The 19,097-nt window shown below is 45.3% G+C and overlaps 1 protein-coding gene across 2 annotated transcripts in view; it reads right to left on the bottom strand.

Moving 5' to 3' along the window:
- Nucleotides 1-1,761: 1,761 nt before the first annotated feature.
- Nucleotides 1,762-19,097, bottom strand: part of LOC129331383 (flavin-containing monooxygenase 5-like) — a 30,991-nt gene continuing 13,655 nt past the window's right edge. For both annotated transcript variants that reach the window (XM_054981915.1, XM_054981914.1), the window contains exons 4-9: nt 18,385-18,547; nt 14,307-14,449; nt 12,456-12,655; nt 7,797-8,149; nt 4,341-4,413; nt 1,762-2,756 (exon numbers count right to left, since the gene is read on the bottom strand). In XM_054981915.1, the coding sequence (XP_054837890.1) occupies nt 2,408-2,756; nt 4,341-4,413; nt 7,797-8,149; nt 12,456-12,655; nt 14,307-14,449; nt 18,385-18,547 (1,281 nt within the window). In that variant the 3' untranslated portion in view covers nt 1,762-2,407. The remainder of the gene's footprint in view (nt 2,757-4,340; nt 4,414-7,796; nt 8,150-12,455; nt 12,656-14,306; nt 14,450-18,384; nt 18,548-19,097) is intronic.

Here is a 19,097-nt window from a genome sequence, read left to right as displayed (position 1 = left end):
ACCTCAGAGTCAGGTTTCACTTGTATCGAGAAGGAAGAAAAGTCTAGCTTCATAAATATATTAGAGTTTCCCCTTGTTTATATACAATGTTTGCCTGTCGTTGCCCTTCAGGGTTTCACGAGATGTGGTAGTTGTTTCCCATGTTTGTCTGTCAGACCACTTCTGCACCAATGTTTCCAAAAAGAATGCACCTGAAATGGTTTTTCTAGAGTCTGTAATGTCTACCGTGCTTTTAAAGATACTGCCTACCTATATCCATCCTCTTCTTCTCTCCCCTGCTTTGTAATGATCTCCTTTTTCTGAGGTACCACTGTTTCCACTGGCAGCAAATGCTTTTTGTTTTCAGTTTGTACTGAATGGATCGCTAATAAAGTTACTTCAACTAGAACACCTGTGCGTTAACTGTGGCAAACTTGGGGATCTAACTGCAGGGACTGACAGGGGCGCTGTGGGCCACCCCCAAGCCCGTGGCACGGGGGGACAGAAGGGAGGCAGTCCGGAGTGTTGACCACCTCCTGGGTCTGTGAGGAGGGGGTGGCCACTGACAAAACCCACATGCCAGAAGTTGTAGGCACCCCTTAGGGCACATCTCAGGATGAATGGCAAGGCTTTGGAGAAAAATCCAGCTCCTCCAGCCCACATCCCAAACTCTTGGGACTGTTCCTGCCTGAGTCCACCCCTCACTCCATCTTCCTGGCCCAGTTCCATGCTGTGGCCGGTAATTCATCCTCCTCTTCCTCCTGACCCAGCAAGTCCTGGTCCCCGTTTCAGTCAAGCACTCTGGCAGCACTTGCCTACTGGTCAACATACTGCAATCTTGGCCAAACTGGGAGGGTAGGTGGAACAGAACCTGCTGCAATCTCCCTGTGAGTTTGGCATCTCTGGGCGAAGGGGGCCATTGAAATGCCCGATTTTGACGAATCACGAAACTGATGAATCGATTTGTGAAACGGGTCAATTTCAATTGTGTCAATATAAGGCCCACTGAATAAGCCCCACTGAATTCAGTGAGGTGTACTCTCAAGAAAGCATGCAAGAACTTTGCAGATTTTTTGGGTGGGGGGGCTGATACATTAACAAATGACACTGTATTCGACAGCACATCAGCACCCCACCCCCCAAGTTTTTAATAGCTCTTCTTTTAATGATACATCACACAAAAGCAAATAGTCCCCATGGTGTTCCACCATATCAATATAAGACAGGCACAAAAGAAAAAAAGGGGGGCAGTGCTTCACCGTCCTCAGGGGGAATGAAAGCGTCAAGAGCATAAGGGAAAGCTTGAGACACAAAGAAAGAAAAAGAAGAAGAAAAACGGGAGGGAGGCCAACATGAGGAAGTACAGCTTGTTGACATGCTTAAGCCGCAAGCAGAGTAGAGAAAAGTCAGAACTTTACAGAAACTGCTTACGTAGTACCATCAAAGCAACTGCACAAGGACCAAATTTTCAAATGGGAATGATAAAGGCAGCTTTAACAGCTGGATGCTTTAAAGTCACCATTAAGCTCTGAAAAATATGTGGATTTATGGGGCTATCCATTATCTGTGTTAAAGGGAGCACTTCACGAGGAACTGGGAAAAATAACTATTGGAGAGGGGAGGAGGTAATTATCATGCTGTTGGATACTGTAATAGTTCACATGGTGAATAATTACAGAATCACAACATCCAGCAATATATAGATATCCCCTGTAAAACTCGATTATGGCAATGAATGTCTGTATGATGCTTCAAATTGTATACATTATGCAAACAGGAATCTAGAGCGTGAAACAATTTTTTTTAATTAAACATGGCAATTTAAACTTGACTTAAACAATTGCTTCCTGTTCCTTTCTTGCTATTCACCAGCATTGCTTGCCTTCACCCAACCACAGTGGAACACAGTTCCTAGTCCTACTTCAATTCACTCTCATGACATCCAATGCTGATAACATTTAATCACAGTCACGCCACTGCGGTTCAAAGTGCTATTTCTAGAGAAGTTACTTATTTGCCATTGGTTGCATTTTAACAGATATATTGCACATGTTAACTCAAGCCCTGAGAGACCCATTCAAAGGGGTCAAGCTGGCATAATGCTGCTCACATGAATGACGTTCACCAGGAGAACGTGTCTGTAAAGGGCACTGCTAGGGTTGCTAACTCTGGGTTAGGAACTGCCTTGAGATTTGGGGGTAGAGCTTGGGGAGGGGAAGACCTTCAGCCGGGTATCAGTCAGAACTGATCTCTGTAGTCTAGAGATCAATTGTAATTCTGGGAGAGTTCCAGGCCCCACATAGAAGTTGGCAACTTCAGGCACAGTGGTGTATATTTACAGAGAATGACTGCTAAAAAGCATAAAGATTAACAGATAAAATGGATGGGACCAGAACATTTGTCTTTAACAAATGTGCACCTTTGACACCTAAAAGTAAGTATAGAGGATTGCCAAGACAACCACCGCCAAGGCAGCCATTTTGAACATGAAGGGCATCAATGCACCCGAAGGTGAGTTGTCAGTGGCCCTTGTCCTCAGGGGTTTGATGATCCGGTCGTGCTGGGTCAGGATAGCTTTTTCGGCTCCAGTCCATTTCCCTGGCCCTTGCAGACGGTACTGATATGGCGTGCAAGGCCCTCTCAAAATCTGCCAGGCCAGCCTGGGATTTGCACGGAACAGGGACCAGACATTCGGCTTCACCCCAATCTCAGTGGCCACCTCGTCCATGTAATCAATGTAATCCACTTGGATGGTGTGACGAGGGCTTTTCACATACCTGAAAGAAAGGGAAAGGTGAGGCAACTGAACAGGGGAAACAGTACACTGCAGAGGGAGTGACAAGGTCTCACCCTGGAGGGGGTTTCGTAACACTGTTAAACTCCTCAATTCAAATAGAAAAACTGGGTAACAATGCCTTGGGTAACTCTATAGCCTGGGCCTCGTGCTATAAGTTTTACTTAGAACTTTTCCTCAGTTTTCATCCCAACCCTTACTTTTTAAATATTCGGCTTCTCTTTCTTTTCCAACCAGGGTCTGCCCAAAGTTTTGCATTAGTTTCTGATAATGAAAACAACAATTTTATATATTGCTCCCCACAGCCTAATCGCCCTTGGGCACTCATGACAGTAGGAGCCTTTCCTTGTGCTCCCAGTTGATAACATGAGGTCAAGAAATTTTAATAGTAGCTTTACCGTTGGGTCAACCCATTTTGGTTCATTTGTTGGGGGTTGAATTTCACAAACTGGATGGAACTAACTTAGGGTTGCCAGGTCCCTATGGTGGAAGATCTCCTGGGAGATCTTCTGGGAGATCACTATGGCGGAAGATCTCCTGGGAGCAACCCTTCTCCCTTTCAGAGTAGTAGCAAGAGAAAAAAATAATCACCAGTGCTAGAAATGATGTCACATTGCTCTAGCAATTGATGGAAACTCTATGGTTTAACCACAGAGTTTCTAGTGAATCCTAGAGTGATGTGATGATGCCACCACCTCTCCATCTTCTCCATCTCACCCCATCTCAGTTGCCAGTCTGCAAACAGCCTGCCTCCTCCCAGCGATTGCCAGGCAGAGAGGCAAATCGTTGGGACTTTGCCTACCATCCGCAGGCATTTGGCATACCTAAGGCTGCAGCCGGCTCTTGATTTCAGGCCAAGTCAAGTTTTGACTAATCCCAGTGTAAGAGTTGCTAGCCTGTGCTTCCTGCAACCACTCAGCTGCCGGCAGGGGCGGGGGGAGTGGGAAACTGGGGGGAGGCTGTCTATATACTGGGGGGAGGCAGCTCTCTATAGAGTACCTGGTACTGTACTGTGGGCAGGGCGGGGAGAGAACCTTTCCCTTTGAGGTCCCTCAAAACTCTCCACCAACCTGTTTTTGTCAGAGAAAATAGATTTGTTGACAAAGAAATATTAACAGGAAAAACCTGTTGCTTTTAGTGGATAGGATTTCAGCCACGGGAAATAAGGTAATTTTCATGATTAACAAATGTTAACCAAGCCAAAAAAAAAAAACCTGGCTGTGTTCCAAGAAATTCTGAATTGGCAAAATATTCTGATTTTTTAAAAAATAGTTTGATAAGTAGGACTGCCAAATTCCAGTTAGATCTCCTGGGATTACAACTGATTTCCAGATGACAGAGATCAGTTCTCCAGGAGAAAATTTGGCATTATCCCCCACTAAGGTTCCTCCTCCACCTACAAATCTCCAGGAATTTTCCAACACAGAGCTGGCAATCCAGAAGCCAATTATTTTATTCTTTCTTGGTGGTATCCTAGCCACATTAGCCACCTCATAATAACAGCAGCAGGAGAAAACAGCAACGCTAGAACACCAAGTTAACAATTCAGGTTTGGCCCACTATATACCTTTTTGCCATGGCTGCTTTCTTTGATGTGATATCTGACATCATTTCACTTGTTGACGGTACTGTATTAAGCCCTGAGAAAGAGAAGCAAAGGTTGAGTGGCAATGCTTTCAGGAACAAAATGGAGGAAGATAGAAAAACTGGACCGTGAAATCAATCCTGATGTTATTTCAACTGTTCGTTAGCCAATGTGGCTGGGATTCCCTTTGCCTCTGTGCGATGTAGATGCTAGGCTGTCTACTCTTGACTATAGTCATCTTTGATTGTCCCTTGCAGTCCACTATTTCCATGTCTTTTGGAACAAGAGGGTGGAACCCAAGCAAATAAGGAGACTGCTCTGTGACATTGTGTGAATGCCCTTCTGTCACAGAGATTTTATTTTAATCATATATATCCAGTTATACATGTATTCAGGGCTTTTTTCCTGGGTAAAGAGGTGTTGGAACTCCATGGGTTGCCCTCGGAGAAAATGGTCACATGGCTGGTGGCCCCGTCCCCTGATCTCCAGACAGAGGGGAGTTTAGATTGCCCTCTGTGCCATGGCACGGAGGGCAATCTGAACTCCCCTCTGTCTGGAGATCAGGGGGCGGGGCCACCAGCCATGTGACCATTTTCAAGAGGTTCCGGAACTCCGTTCCACTGCGTTCCAGCTGAAAAAAAACCCTGCATGTATTTCAGTAAACTGTGTATGACCTTTAATGCAGTTCATTAACAGCTTGTGGGAAAATACTGATACTCTTTTATCTTTGACAACTAATTAAAAGTAGGTGGGAACGTGTACATAAATAAGTTTTTAATTGCTAGAAAAGATTAAGTATAATCTGTTAATCAAAGCTGTAGCGGTTTTTTATATCTTCAAAGATTTATAGAATCTTATCTGTGCAGGTGTGCAACGGTAACATAAGCTGACTTTGACAAATTGTCACATGATTAAAAATATGAAGACTCAGCTAAATTTAAGACCAATCACATTTTTATATTATTGTCACATGTAAAAGATTTTAGAGATGTCTTTATACATAGCAATTGTCATCTTTTTACTATATAATTGAGTAAGCGTATTTCAGACAACTCACTTTATACCTTGGTGCACCACCAGGGGGCGCTGCCACAGAGGAAAGCCCAGGTAACTCACCATATGGCTCCAGAAAACATGCCGTGGTGGGAAGCCCAGGCAGGGAACAGGAGCAGAGAAGGTGGCAATGCCCTCCCCATGCCTTAACCCAGCTGGTATTAGGTGTGGAGCAGGTGGCAATGCCCACCCCCACCTTAACCCAGCTGATATTAGGAGCTGAGCATTTGGCAATGCCCGCCCCCCCTTCAGCCAGCTGGTATTAGAAGTGGAACAGGTGGCAATGCCCACCACCACCTTAACCCAGCTGGTATTAGTACTGGAGCAGGTGGTAATGGCCACCCCCTTCAGGCAGCTGGTATTAGGAGTGGAGCAGGAGGCAATGCCCTCCCCCCTTCACCCAGCTGGTATTAGGAGTGGAGAAGGTAGCAATGCCTGCCCCCTGCTTTAACCCAGCTGATATTAGGAGTGGAACAGGTGGCAATACCCGCCTCCTTCAGCCAGCTGGGATCAGGAGCGGAGCAGGTGGCAATGCCCTCCCCCCTTCACCCAGCTGGGATCAGGAGGGGAGCAGGTAGATATGCCCACTCTCTGCCTTAACCCAGCCTGTATTAGGAGCGGAGCAGGTGGCAGTGCCCATCTCCCACCTTAACACAGCTGGTATTAGATGGCAATGCCCACCCCATCTTAACCCAGGTGGAATTAGGAGTGGAGCAGGTGGCAATGCCCGCCCCCCCTTCAGCCAGCTGGGATCAGGAGCGGAAGAGGTGGTAATGCCCGCCCCTGCCTTAACCCAGCTGGTATTAGGAGTGGAGCAGGTGGAAATGCCCACCACCACCTTAACCCAGCTGGTATTAGTACTGGAGCAGGTTGCAATGTCCGTCCCCCCTTCAGCCAGCTGGGATCAGGAGTGGAGGAGGTGGTAATGCCTGCCCCCTGCCTTAACCCAGCTGGTATTAGGAGCGAAGTAGATGGCAATGCCCACCCTCGCCTTATCATAACTGGCTGTAGGAGTGGAGCAGGTGACAATGCCCATCCCCCACTTTAACCCAGCTGGTATTAGGAGCGGAGCAGGTGGCAATACCCACCCACCTTCACCCAGCTGGGATCAGGAGCAGAGCAGGTGGCAATGCCTGCCCCCTTCACCCAGCTTGGATCAGGAGTGGAGCAGGTGCCAATGCCTGCCCAGCACCTTCACCTGGGTGGGATCAGGTACAGAGCAGGAGGCAATTCCCTTCTTCCCCCCAGCTGGGACAAGAATTGGAGCAGGTCGTAATACCACCTCCTTCAACCTTCTGGAATAAGGCACAGAGCAGGTGGCAATGCCCATCCCATCTTCACCCTGTTGGAATCAGGCGCCAAGCAGGCAGCAATCTCTGCCCCCCTTCAACCTGTTGGAATCAGGAGCAGAGAAGGTGGCAATGCCTGCACCCCCTTCACCCAGTTGGAATCAGGAGTGGAGCATGTAGCAAAAGCCCACCTCCTGCCTTCGCCTGGCAGGATCAGGCACGGAGCAGGAGGTAGCGCTCACTCCTCCCGTCACCCAGCAGGGATCAGGAGCAGGTAGCAATTCCTGCCCCTCTTCACCCAGCCATAATCATGCACGGAGCAGAAGGCAATCCTGTTTTCCCTTCACCCGGCTGGGATCAGGAGTGGAGAGCTCGCACAGAAGTTTTTATGTGAGAAATGAACATTTCTGCACATTTAGGAAATTCCAATGCATTTCATAATAGAATATGTATGATCTGATTTTAAAGCATACATACTTATGATTGAGAAATGTTAAAAGATTTCATTTTTATTGCATGCATTTGTTCATCTCTAGTTGGGTATAGTTTAATATGCATTTATATTCCAGTATCTTGCTTTGTCGAGAAGATTAGAGTTTATTTGAACAAAAAAAAAAGGAATTAAAACTCTAAAAGAAGTCTCTGTGTACTTTGATGGAAAAGAGTTAAACAAGAAGACCCCACTTTGTTTTTATATTCATTCATTTTATATTATATTTTTCGAAACTGTATTTTCACACATGGGAGGGAAGGCCGCACCAGAACTCAGAAGCTAAGCAGGGTCAGTACTTGGATCTGCAAAGGAGGGCACTGGCAATGCCACCTCGGTTTCTTACTTCCCTTGAAAGCCCCTTGCTGGGATCGCCATGAGTCAGTTGTGACTTGATGGCACCTACGGATTTCCATCGGCAGTATTCTATAAGGCACTTTGGGCATCTCCATCGGGGAGAAAGGGAGGAGAAAAATACTGAACTAAATTATGCTAGAAATTAAACGGCTGCCATGTCCAGCCAAGGCCCATTTGTAATCATGGCTTAAGCAAATAAGACCTGCATACCATAAGAAGCCTATCCAGAAGAGACAGGAAAGCGCTTACCCTTAAACACACGGGTCGCCCAGCGAGCTTGCAGTTCTGAAATGGGCATGATGGCCCCCAAGGGCTGGACGAGGCCAATGATGGCCAGGGTCGGCTTCTCCAAGTGAGGAGGGAAGACAAATTTATACAATGGGGTCTGATTCTCAACTACTCGGATAGTATTCCCCAGGAAGGGAAAGGCGAAACTGTACCCCGTGGCAAAGACGATAAAATCTATATTTTCTTCCTTTGAGCCATCTTCAAAGACGACAGCACTTTCGGTAATTTCCTTGATGTTTGGCTTTACTTGAACTTTGCCAGAAATGATGCGGTTTGGCAGCTCATCGTTGACAGTTGGATGCTGGCTGAAAAACCTGCAAGGCGTAAAATAAATAAAGCAAAATCAATGACAAAGCAAGCCACTGCATGGTCTGGCCTGGCATCTGGAGTGTTCCTTTCCATCGCCAGGGCTTTTTTTCAGCAGGAATGTGGTGGAACGGAGTTCTGGAACCTCTTGAAAATGGTCACATGGCTGGTGGCCCCGTCCCCTGATCTCCAGACAGAGGGGAGTTGAGATTGCCCTCCGCACTGCTGCGCGGAGGGCAATCTAAACTCCCCTCTGTCTGGAGATCAGGGGACGGGGCCACCAGCCATGTGACCATTTTCTCCAAGGGCAACCCGCTGAGTTCTATCACCTCTTTTCCCAGAAAAAAAGCCCTGTCCATCGCCATGTCATGGCAGTGGAGAAGACCACCTTTGTTGAAAGTAAACAGCATACTTCTACTTACAGCTTTAGTTAAAGGGGAAGATATGCTCTCTGGAGCTAAGAAAAAGGGAACACACCCTTTCAATGAATTCACACAATAGCCAAAGGCTTTGCTGAAGGAAAGAGAGAAATCTTGGAAATACTCTATTTGGCAAGAATGGGCATGAAGACTAGACATGGGCTCCTCTGATGCTGTTGGGTGGCAGCACGATACTCAGTTCCTTATAAAATAATAATCCTAATTTTCAAAAACTGCTTAAGGCAAGTCTCGCCTCACCCAACATCCTGGTGGCCTCAATGGCCAATCGTCTCCCGGACCCAGGGTCCTATCAAACCAGAGATGCACCAGGGATTCTCCATTCTGAGCTCCCAACAATTTCTGAAACATAATTCTCAGACACAGGCAGGCTTGGTCTGGATTTGGACAGTGATGGGCGGTGGAAGGAGGTTCCCCACACATACACACCATTGACCCAACCAGAAACCGTCCTGGGAGCCAGTATTTGCCCCGCAGCAGAATGTTATGTGTAGCCCATCAGTACATGTAAGTTCCCACAATCCAAATGGGCCTCCACACACACCTGAAAACTGTTTCAGCGCCAAATTCCCAGCACATGTCTGGTTTGGCCAGACCTCTGGCAGACCCAGGAACACTGTTAACAGGTAGCCTTTCTGTCTAGACAGTAAAATCTGTGAAATCACATTCTACATCGCAGCATCAAATGCAATACAAGTAGAGGAAAGTTGCATCTGCCAGCTGCCTAATTATTACAACTTGTGTATTGAGGAAATGCAATGTTCCTACAACAGACATGTTCCTGGAAGAAGGATGTCAAGGTCCCCTACAACAGAGATGTAGCAGTTGTACACTTCTGGACTTAGAAACAATTTGAAACAGCCCTTTGACGATGCTTGGACTGATTATTCAAAAAGCACCATATGCTTCAGCCAGGTAAAGGCTTCCTTTCCTCAGATACATGCAAAAATTCTCTGAAGAAGGGAGCTTTGACGCTCGAAAGCTTCTACCTTGAAAATCTTGTTGGTGTCTAACATGCTACTGGATTCAAATCCTGCTGTTTTATTTATTTATTTATTTATTTCAAATTTGTATTCCGCCCTCCCCGCAAGCCGGCTCAGGGCAAATAACAACCTATTAAAAATACAATTAAAAATTCATGTTCAGTATTGCCGACCAATACGGCTACCTACCTAATACAAAAGTTATCAGGATCATATAAATAAATGTCATCTATAGGAGCACTGAAGGGATTAAAACATTAAGGTTGCAATCCTAAGGACACATTCCTGGGACTAAGCCCAGCTGATTAATATGGGACTTACTTCCAAGTAGACCTGCTTAGGATTGCTCCCTAATAGTGCTATCCTAAGCAGAATTGCGGCCTTCTCGTTCCATTGAAGTCAATGGGCTTGGAAAGGTATAACTCTGCGTAGGGTTGCACTGTAAGTCTGAAGCATTCATACAACCTTGATCTCTCTTATTTTCCTCTCACTCCCTGTAATGATTTCAAGTAAATGTGAGCATGTGTCTTTAAATGCTTGGTGTGAGATAGGTGAAGAGTGGGGGGTGAGAGAGGGATGAGTGAGTGATGTGATTGGCTCATGACTGAGAGTGTGGGTGGAGTGAAGGCAGTTTGAGACTGAGAGTGAAAAAGCAAAGTTCAGTCAGAAGAAGGCAGGCTAGCTGTGTGCTGCCTGAGTATGTTGAAGTATTTATGAGAGAAATATAACCTGTATGGAACCTGAACTGAGCATGTTTGTGAAAGGACACTCGGTCAGGGAAAGAGAGGCCAGCTGTGTGCTGCCTGAGCAGGTTTCATATTTCTGTGAAGGAGTCTAGAGAAAGCAGGCAAGCTGTGTGCAGCCTGAGTAACTTTAAGCACGTCTGTGAGAGAAATATTGAGTCAGAGAAAGAGGCTAACTGTGTGTGAAGCCTTAGAAGAGATCTGTGTGAATGAGTTTATAGGAAGAAACTTTAAGAACCGAGAACTACTTTTATGAAACCGATACACTTCTTGAAAAAATAAAAGTTTATTTTGTTTTTGCTATATCCCAGAGTAGCTGTCATTGCTATATCCCATTCCTATCCTCAGGGCCACATAGAACCACGAAGGAGCCTGACGCTTAGGCACGTTACCAAAGGGAAAATTTAAATAAAATATCTTGGAATATAATATTCCTGGTGGCAGCAATCTACCCAAGAGAAAGTAAGGGTCATAACACTCCTTTTTGCCTCTTGTTTTTTCAGACAGCAAGACATTTTTGGAAGGGTCATCTTCATTTTTGCAATCCTTTTCAAGTCTCTAAAATATTCATATTCAGTGCACACATAATACATACATTAGAGAAAGCAATGCTGAACACAAATTGTTAGTAATTTATATTGGAAAGAAAGAGTTCTCTTTGCACTGATTCGAGGACTGTTGTAAAGCTATCCAAGGGCCATTCCAACTGGGCTGCTAAAGGTCTAATGCAATGGCTGAGCCCTGATGAGGGTTTCCCCCCCAGGAAAAGCCATAGAGGGGAGGAACAGAGAACAATCTGGAACAGACAAACAGCAAACAGGGAAAGGGTTAAATACGTCTTCTCACTCTGCCTGCTGCTCTGCTAGAAATCACCCCCTCCCAAAGTGGCTTTACTGGAAAATGTGTTGTCAGAGTTCAAGCCAATGTAAAGGACAGTTAGGGCCTGGAACTCTAGTCCTTAAAAGAACAACCAATTTATATATATAGTCACAAGGACTTTCAGTTGGATGTGTATTGGAAGTTCCCTACTGGGAACTTAATTGCTGGGCATGAGGGTTCAATTAACATCGAAATCTCATCTCGGTCTTAAAGCCGATCGACCAGAAAAGGCTGATCGACCAGAAAAAGACAGCAATATAGCTAAAAAATTATTGCTGTTCAATATTCATTAAAAACAGACGGCGTTTAATTGCAGCAGCTATATCTTTACACACATCTAACATTATGTTAAAATCCAGGTCCTCTAACAGAGTTATGAAATGATAATTAAAAGAGCAAACAGGTTTCTTATTCAAATAAAAATGGCAACATCCAGAAGCCAGTGGGAGAACACTAAAATCTATCAGGACATTCCATCAAGGACTTAAAGGTCACTGTAGTTCAACAGAAACCTTTCAAAAACAGAATTCAACGGGAAACTGCTGAATTGGAATCCATATGTAAATTTGACTCAGTCAGGCTTGGATTGAATACAGACTATGAAGGGTTATCTCTTTATCAGAAGTAACTGATTTCATTATCAGAAGCAAACTGATCTCATTATCAGAAGCCACTGATTGCATCTACTCCCCCCTCCCCTCTCCACCTATATATCTAACCAGTTTCTTCTTACCCTCCATGCATCTGACGAAGAGAACTGTGGTTGTTGTTGGTTTTCCGGGCTGTATTGCCGTGGTCTTGGCATTGTAGTTCCTGACGTTTTGCCATCAGCTGTGGCTGGCATCTTCAGAGGTGAAGATGCCAGCCACAGCTGATGGCGAAACGTCAGGAACTACAATGCCAAGACCACGGCAATACAGCCCGGAAAACCCACAACAACCATCGTTCTCCGGCCGTGAAAGCCTTCGACAATACATCGAAGAGAACTGTGATTCTCGAAAGCTTATGCTACAGTAAAGTTGGTTAGTCTTAAAGGTGCTACTGGACTCTTCTATCTTATTCAGATAAAGATCCAGAAATTTTCTTCTCAGATCCGAAGAGATTACAGAAAAAGAAGAAATCCTCAACAGTTTCTTATCGCAGATACAGATTATAAATCCCCTTTCTTGGCCTGTAAATTGTCCATGTTCGAGAGCAAGGTATTACTGGTAACCAATAAATATAGGACTTGATCTTGTCAGTCAAAAGAAAGCAATGCTTTGTTGAGTATACCTGTGTTTAGGCTTCAAGCCATAATGAGAATGGTTAAATCTTTCATTCAACTGGTTTTCCACCCAGTTGTTTACCATGTTTGGGCTCAAACACCGCTTCAAAAGTGCATTTAAACGAGTTGTAAGCACCACATCTCCTGGATAGCCTTTGTCATTGACACGATTCAATATCCACGACCCTCGGCGAGTACTGAGGAAGACCTGGGCAAGACACAAACACAATTGTTTAGACTACTAACCTCCATAGCAATCTATGCTTTCTGATATCCCTTTTCTACTTGCAATTTTCCTAGGAAACCCAGGATCTATTACTCTGATATCAGTTCCCAGAGAGAGACAAATGTAGGTAAAGCTAAATATAGTCAGAGTGAGTTGCTTTTTGGAAAGGTGAATGCAATCTGTGCATGATACGGTAATTTCTTTGAAGCGCTTTTCTGTACCTTTTCCATCTGTACAAAATGGCTGGCATAGGTATACCCTAAGGTGGAGCGGCTGCCAGGGCCCAGAGCTTCAGGTGGGCCCCACTGCCCAGAAACCCTAGTCCGAGTGTCTCCCATTCCACCTGTCTGCAGGCCTTGCTGCTGACCGTGAGCACTCCACTACTCACATTCCCAGCCACATGCACTGCCCAGGGTATGCAGGTAATGTGGGCAGCTGTGAGTATGGGCAATGAGAGGTCTGGCAAGGAGGGAGGGGAAAGGAAGGTGCAGGCGGAAGGGCCTGATGGTGAAGAGAGGAGGACAGGAGGACAATTGGGTGCTCTCTGCCTTGGACCCCAAATCCCGGAACCAGCCCCACAGTCCTAAATGCAGTTGCTCAATATGGGGAAGAGGGGGAAGAGGAATCGCAGTGAGGAATAAATATTTGGGAAATTTCTCACCATCAACTCATAGCCTAATACCAAAGAACTCGAGACCTCTTGCTGACCTTGTCCTCAGGCACAGCAATCAAATGCAGTTGCAAAAATCCCCAGAATGGTAGGGGGGGGCGGGAATGAGAGTTTTGAACCAGGGCTTAAATCCCTATTCAGCCATGCAAGTCACTGGGTTACATTCTCACCTACCTCAAAGGACTGTTTTGCATGCCTATTCAGCCATGCAAGTCACTAGGTCACATTCTCACCTATCTCAAAGGACTGTTTTGCATGCCTATTCAGCCATGCAGGTCACTGGGTCACATTCTCACCTACCTCAAAGGACTGTTTTGCATGCCACCCTGAGGAAGGGCAGGATAAAGACACACCAGGTAGAGGGAAAGCTCTGGCCGCTATGGTTCAGGAAGAGATAGGCAGGATGCCCAAAACTAAGGAATATTCCAAATGATACCACACCATAGGCCTATGTTTGCAATGAATGTAGAGACAGTGACTTCTAACTGGGCCCTCTGTCTATATTTTTGCAAATTAACCAACTTCAGAGCTTCTTGGGGAAGGGCACATATAAATTAAAATAAATAATCTGGAATCTGTTTACCTGTACCAGCCTCATATTTGTCTTGGAACTCACATTCTTTACTTATTATCTTTGTTAATAGCTACAGCATAATTAATTTGTTCCTCTAACATTCTACCTCAATTACTTTTTAAGAAACTCTGGGACTACCACTTTGGCTACTGGCTCTAGCTTGGAAACTCCCTGGATATTTATGAGAGATGTCTGTGGAGGGCACTCTGAGGAGATGCAATGTCACTCTAGGTCTTCCATTTCTCCTAAACTCTATGGTATACTATGGAGTCCTCCATCTCTTCCAGGGGACAGATCTCTGTAGTAATTTTGGGGAGAACTCCAGGTGCCATCTTAAGATGTGCAACCGTAATTATCACCCAAGCAAGGATACCATTATGAAGCCAGACCTGCTCTGCCGTGTGGCTGATCTCCACAGCGAGGTCCCCGCCTGAGTTCCCGATGCCGACCACAATGCCTCTCTTTCCTGTGAACTCATTCGGGTTCTTGTAATCACGGCTGTGAAAATAGTGTCCTTTGAATTTTTCTATCCCTGTAAGCAAACAGCCAAATTGTTAAAGGTCGCATTGTGTGGATGCATGATGACACTGTGCTTTGTTCTTATATGTAAAGGTAAAGATAGTCCCCTGTGCAAGCACCAAGACATTACTGATCTATGGGGGGGACATCGCATCACGACATTTTCTTGGCAGACTTTTGTTATGGGGTGGTTTGCCATTGCCTTCCACAGTCATCTACATCTCCATTTTATCCCCAGGAAACTGGGTACTCATTTTACCAACCTTGGAAGGATGGAAGGCTGAGTCAACCTTGAGCCGGTTAGACAATGTCAAACGGTGGTGCAATGTGAAGGGGTGGGGTGGGGTCCCCCCCCCAGCTGGGCAAACGATGTTTCTATAAAAGAAACAGATGAGGGAAAGATAAACAGAAAATGAAGATTCTACTGGAAAAGCAGAAGATGTGATTGGGCCACAGTGCCCCCTCTCACATTAAATTTAGCATGTCAGAATTTTGTCTTCAGAACTGTCTGTTCTCCTCAGTGACTTTCTTTGGCTTAGCCCCTTCAGAAGAACTTAGCAAATCTCGGGCCAGGCCACCCAGTGATGCTTCTAGCTCTTTGTTCATTCTCTTGTCCTTCTACCTTTTCATGTAATAGTAATTGGAACATAGGACAGTCCTCTGTTGACAGAATTCCTGGAGTCTGGTTCCTATTTGGCAGCATCTGTTTTCCCATTGCTTTGCTGCAACCTTTTTTAAACCCGGGTTTGCTACAGAATACAGTCAAAATGACTTTGCACAATATTGCTTATCAGATCAGCAATTATTTTTTTTAGATCCCAAAAGCCCTAACAGTAGCTGCAGGGAATTGGGGCAAGCAAAGCATGGGGAGCAGAAAGGATACAGAAACTCAACCCCATGTACATACAGTCAAAGTTGTTTACTGTGACAGGAACAAGCTTGACTTTGGAGGGGGCTGTGTAGGTGGCAACTGCGTTGTAGCCTCTTTGTCATTTAGAGTCAAGATATCACGCAGAAAAGGAAAATCTCTTAAGAGGTTCAACAGGTAGGTCCACCAGCACAGGAACTGCCTGCTCTTTGGGCAAAGGGCACCAGATTGCATAAGCAGATCTTGGTTGCGGCAGCAACAGCTACTGCAGTCATTTAGAATGAAGTCACACCCAAGAAACTAAATCTCCACAGTCTGCACAAATGTGGGTGGTAAGTAAAATAGGTAATTTGCTAGTTTTAAGTATGTCTGATATACATCAGGTCATCAAGGTTTTTATTCTGGACATTTTGAGAAGTCACTCTGATCTTATCTCTCTTCTGTGTGAAGGAAATCTGGTCCCGCTTGGTGTCCAAGATTACTCCCACATACAATGGGAAATACAATGGATTCCCCACACTCTTTATCATGTTGATAAATAAGGAAGTCTAGATGCCGTTCCCTGAACGGCCAGTATCAGTAGATTATTCTGATATAGGTACACATGGGCCCTCCTGCCTCTGAAATGAGTTTCTACAGTGATGGCCTTGGTAAACACACACGGAGAAGCTAATCCAAAGGGTACTCATAACTGGTCCTGGTGCCTGCCATACCCAAACAGAACGAACTTTTGAAAAGATGGTAGAACTGGAGTACAGAGGTAAGCCTCCATTAGATCTACAGATGATAGAAATGCCTTTCCTGTACTGCTGGTGAAATGGATTTTAAATACTCCATCCTGAACCTCTTCTTTGGAATGAATCAGTGGAATTCCTAGAGATCTAAGATAATGTGCTGTTGGGATTCTCTCTCGCGTTTTTTTGCACGAGATTTGCGTGACGTCACATGACGTCGCGCAAATCTCGTGTGAAAAAACGCGATCTTCTGTGTTTTTTGCACGATCTGCCGGGACATAACGCAAGCAGGTAAGCCGTGTGGAAACGGCCATTGACTGACATCACTCCATTATGGGTTTGGGGGGGAGGGGGAACTGATGAGGATGAAGGATGAACTTTCCTTCTCATGTATCACTAATCCTAATTAAACCTGTTTGCCAAATTATTGAGAGGTTACTCTGTGCTGTAAAAAAGACACATGTACCCTAGATACATGTCAGTATGATTGAGGCCCACTTCTCAGTTTGGTTTTGACTTCACTTTGGGGTAGCTTAAGCAAAGGGAAGAACACTTTTCTCCCACTGCCTTCAGTTCCTCAGAGCTGTTGACTTAGATGGTATTTCTATCTTAAATCTTAGCAGTGATACACCAGTGGCTATAAAAAGGGATTTCTGATAATATTATGAAGCTTCAAAGACAAGTTTGGAAGAGTTACTGAGAGCCTGATAATGTAAAATCAGAAATCAGGGCAATAATTAGCCCACACAAACAGCCATGAAAATATAAGCCGTCATGATACAGTAACAATACTCAACACTACAATGCCCATCATAAGCTACAGCTACTCAAAATGCCCCCAGATACTCTTGCCTCTCCTTCATTCAAGATCCATATCCACAAGTTATGGTCCGATGTGGCTAAGCAGCCAATAATCCACAAAGTATACCCAAGGGGAAGTAGACAGACAACATGTCCAAGGAGCAGGAAAACTTCCATAGTGTGAACCCAGCGTGTACACACAAAACATCCATAACAGGACCAAACAACAGGATTTGAATCCAGGGGCATGTTAGTGACCAACAAGATTTTCAGAGCGTAAGCTTTCATGAGTCACAGCTTCTTTCTTCAGACTCTCGAAAGCTTATACCGTGGAAATCTTTTTGGTCTCTGAGGTGCCACCCGGCTCAAATCCTGCTGTTCTACTCAAGAGCAACACAGCTACCCCACCTAGGACCAAATAAGGCAAGTCACTGAATTCATGGTACCCTAAACTGGAATGTGAGCACACCAAGTCAATAACGATCCGTGGACTAGTTCTGGCCTCAGTTATTGTTCTTGAAGGAAAACAAAACAATCCCTTTATTCCAGGGTTGGCGAAAGGAGATGGGGATGAACTTAAAAGGAACACTCCGTGATTGGCTGAGGAGTTGAGAAGAGGGAGTTCTAAAAGTATCATGTTCTTATAAACCTCTGAAATACTAGTGCCAGGAGGCAAAAAAATTGGAAAGGCCTCGGCCTCTATGCCCCATCTGCGGGCACTCTGGGGTAACTGATTGGCCACTTTAAACAGGATGCTGGACTAGACGGGCCACTTATGTTCCAAAGAAACAGCCTTGGGGCAGGGAAGTGTGTGCTAATGGCAGTTTTAGTTACTTTAACTTGGGGGTTTGGGAGGAAATTCCAACTGGCCTGTAGCTGTGAATGCTAATGGGAGTCTAGGCTATAATCGACAAGAAAGTAAACGCAGCGAGATCCTTTCTGCCTCAAGTTACCTTCAAAAATTATTGAGAGGTCCTCCTGATTAATGGGTTGGGGCTAGACAGCAGAGAGACTTGCTTATCTCCAAAGGTGTTTCCTAGAGAGGATGATGAAATTACTATGCAGGCCTGATCCTGCCCCCTCTCGGGCTCTCAGTCCTGGTAATATAGTTGTCCTAAAGCTGGTTTTCTGGGTCCCGTGTGAATGTCAGAGAGAAGGTGGCCTTTGAGCCAAGATGGAAGTCGGCAGCCAACAAAATGGAGGCGCCACCTTAATTCTAATTGATTTGGTCTTCAGCAGGAAAGCAAGTCTAGCCTAAAGCAATGAAACTCCAAGACAAATGCCTTCTTTTGTCAGAGAACAGAGCCAAGAATTCCAAAGCTCAGCTTTCCAGGAAGGGAGGAAAGACTGGTTGGACCTGCTTGATGTCAAAGGAGTTCTTGCCTGATGTTCTGACATTAAACAAGAACATCATGGACAGGGGTATGGATTCCAGTAGTAGTATTTGGTTTTGAGATCCTGATGTTTGCAACCAAACTCTGCAGCGTTGTCCTGCTCTGTGATGTAGCTGGGGAAATTCACTTCTTTGGTGAGTGCATACCATACCTGGGAAAGTATTCAGCGGCAGGTGAGCAGTCGTGTGGTGGCCTGTGCAAATGAGGATTGCATCAAAAACAGATGATTCCTGTTTCCCATCAGTCTCCACTACAACATCCCACTGGCCAGTGCTGGCGAAATCTGGGCGCCTTGTTACACTGCACACTTTAGTCTGCAAGCAAACGAGAAGGAATAAGCCAGAGACAGAAGCACTACTCTGGTGAGCAAAGATCTGTGCCTGATCTTAGCGTCTGCCTCGGAACACTTTTCTAGGTATCAAAATCCTAAACTGGTTTTCTTGGAATACGACACTGCTGAGTAAACAACGCTTGGCATCAAGTCATTCCAGCTTGAGCAAATGGTTCTCAAACTCGCATCAAGAGAGGCAACCCTGGATTTTGCTCAAGGAAGCAATAAATTCTAACGTAAGGCAGGGAGGAAACGTAAGAGACTACAGGTGGCAAATGATTCAACAATCATTTCCTATCCACAGGCAGTTTCAGCAACTGTCGTTCTGGGACAGGCAGAAACGGACTGGGGGAGTAGCAGGACTTTCCGTTCTAAGCCCTCTGGATTCAAGTCCCAGCCCCAGCGCCACCTAAAGTTACCCCAGTGAAAGCAGTGGTGGGAGTAAACCAACAGCCTTCCAATCTCTACCATTGTGCGGGTGGGAGGCTGTTTGCAATACCGTGGAGCACCACATGCGGCATTCAGTACATCAG

The sequence above is a fragment of the Eublepharis macularius genome, chromosome 5 (genome assembly GCF_028583425.1).
Source record: "Eublepharis macularius isolate TG4126 chromosome 5, MPM_Emac_v1.0, whole genome shotgun sequence".
NCBI lineage: Eukaryota > Metazoa > Chordata > Lepidosauria > Squamata > Eublepharidae > Eublepharis > Eublepharis macularius.
Note: the sequence above shows the minus strand (reverse complement) of the source record. Positions and strands in the feature narration are given on the sequence as shown.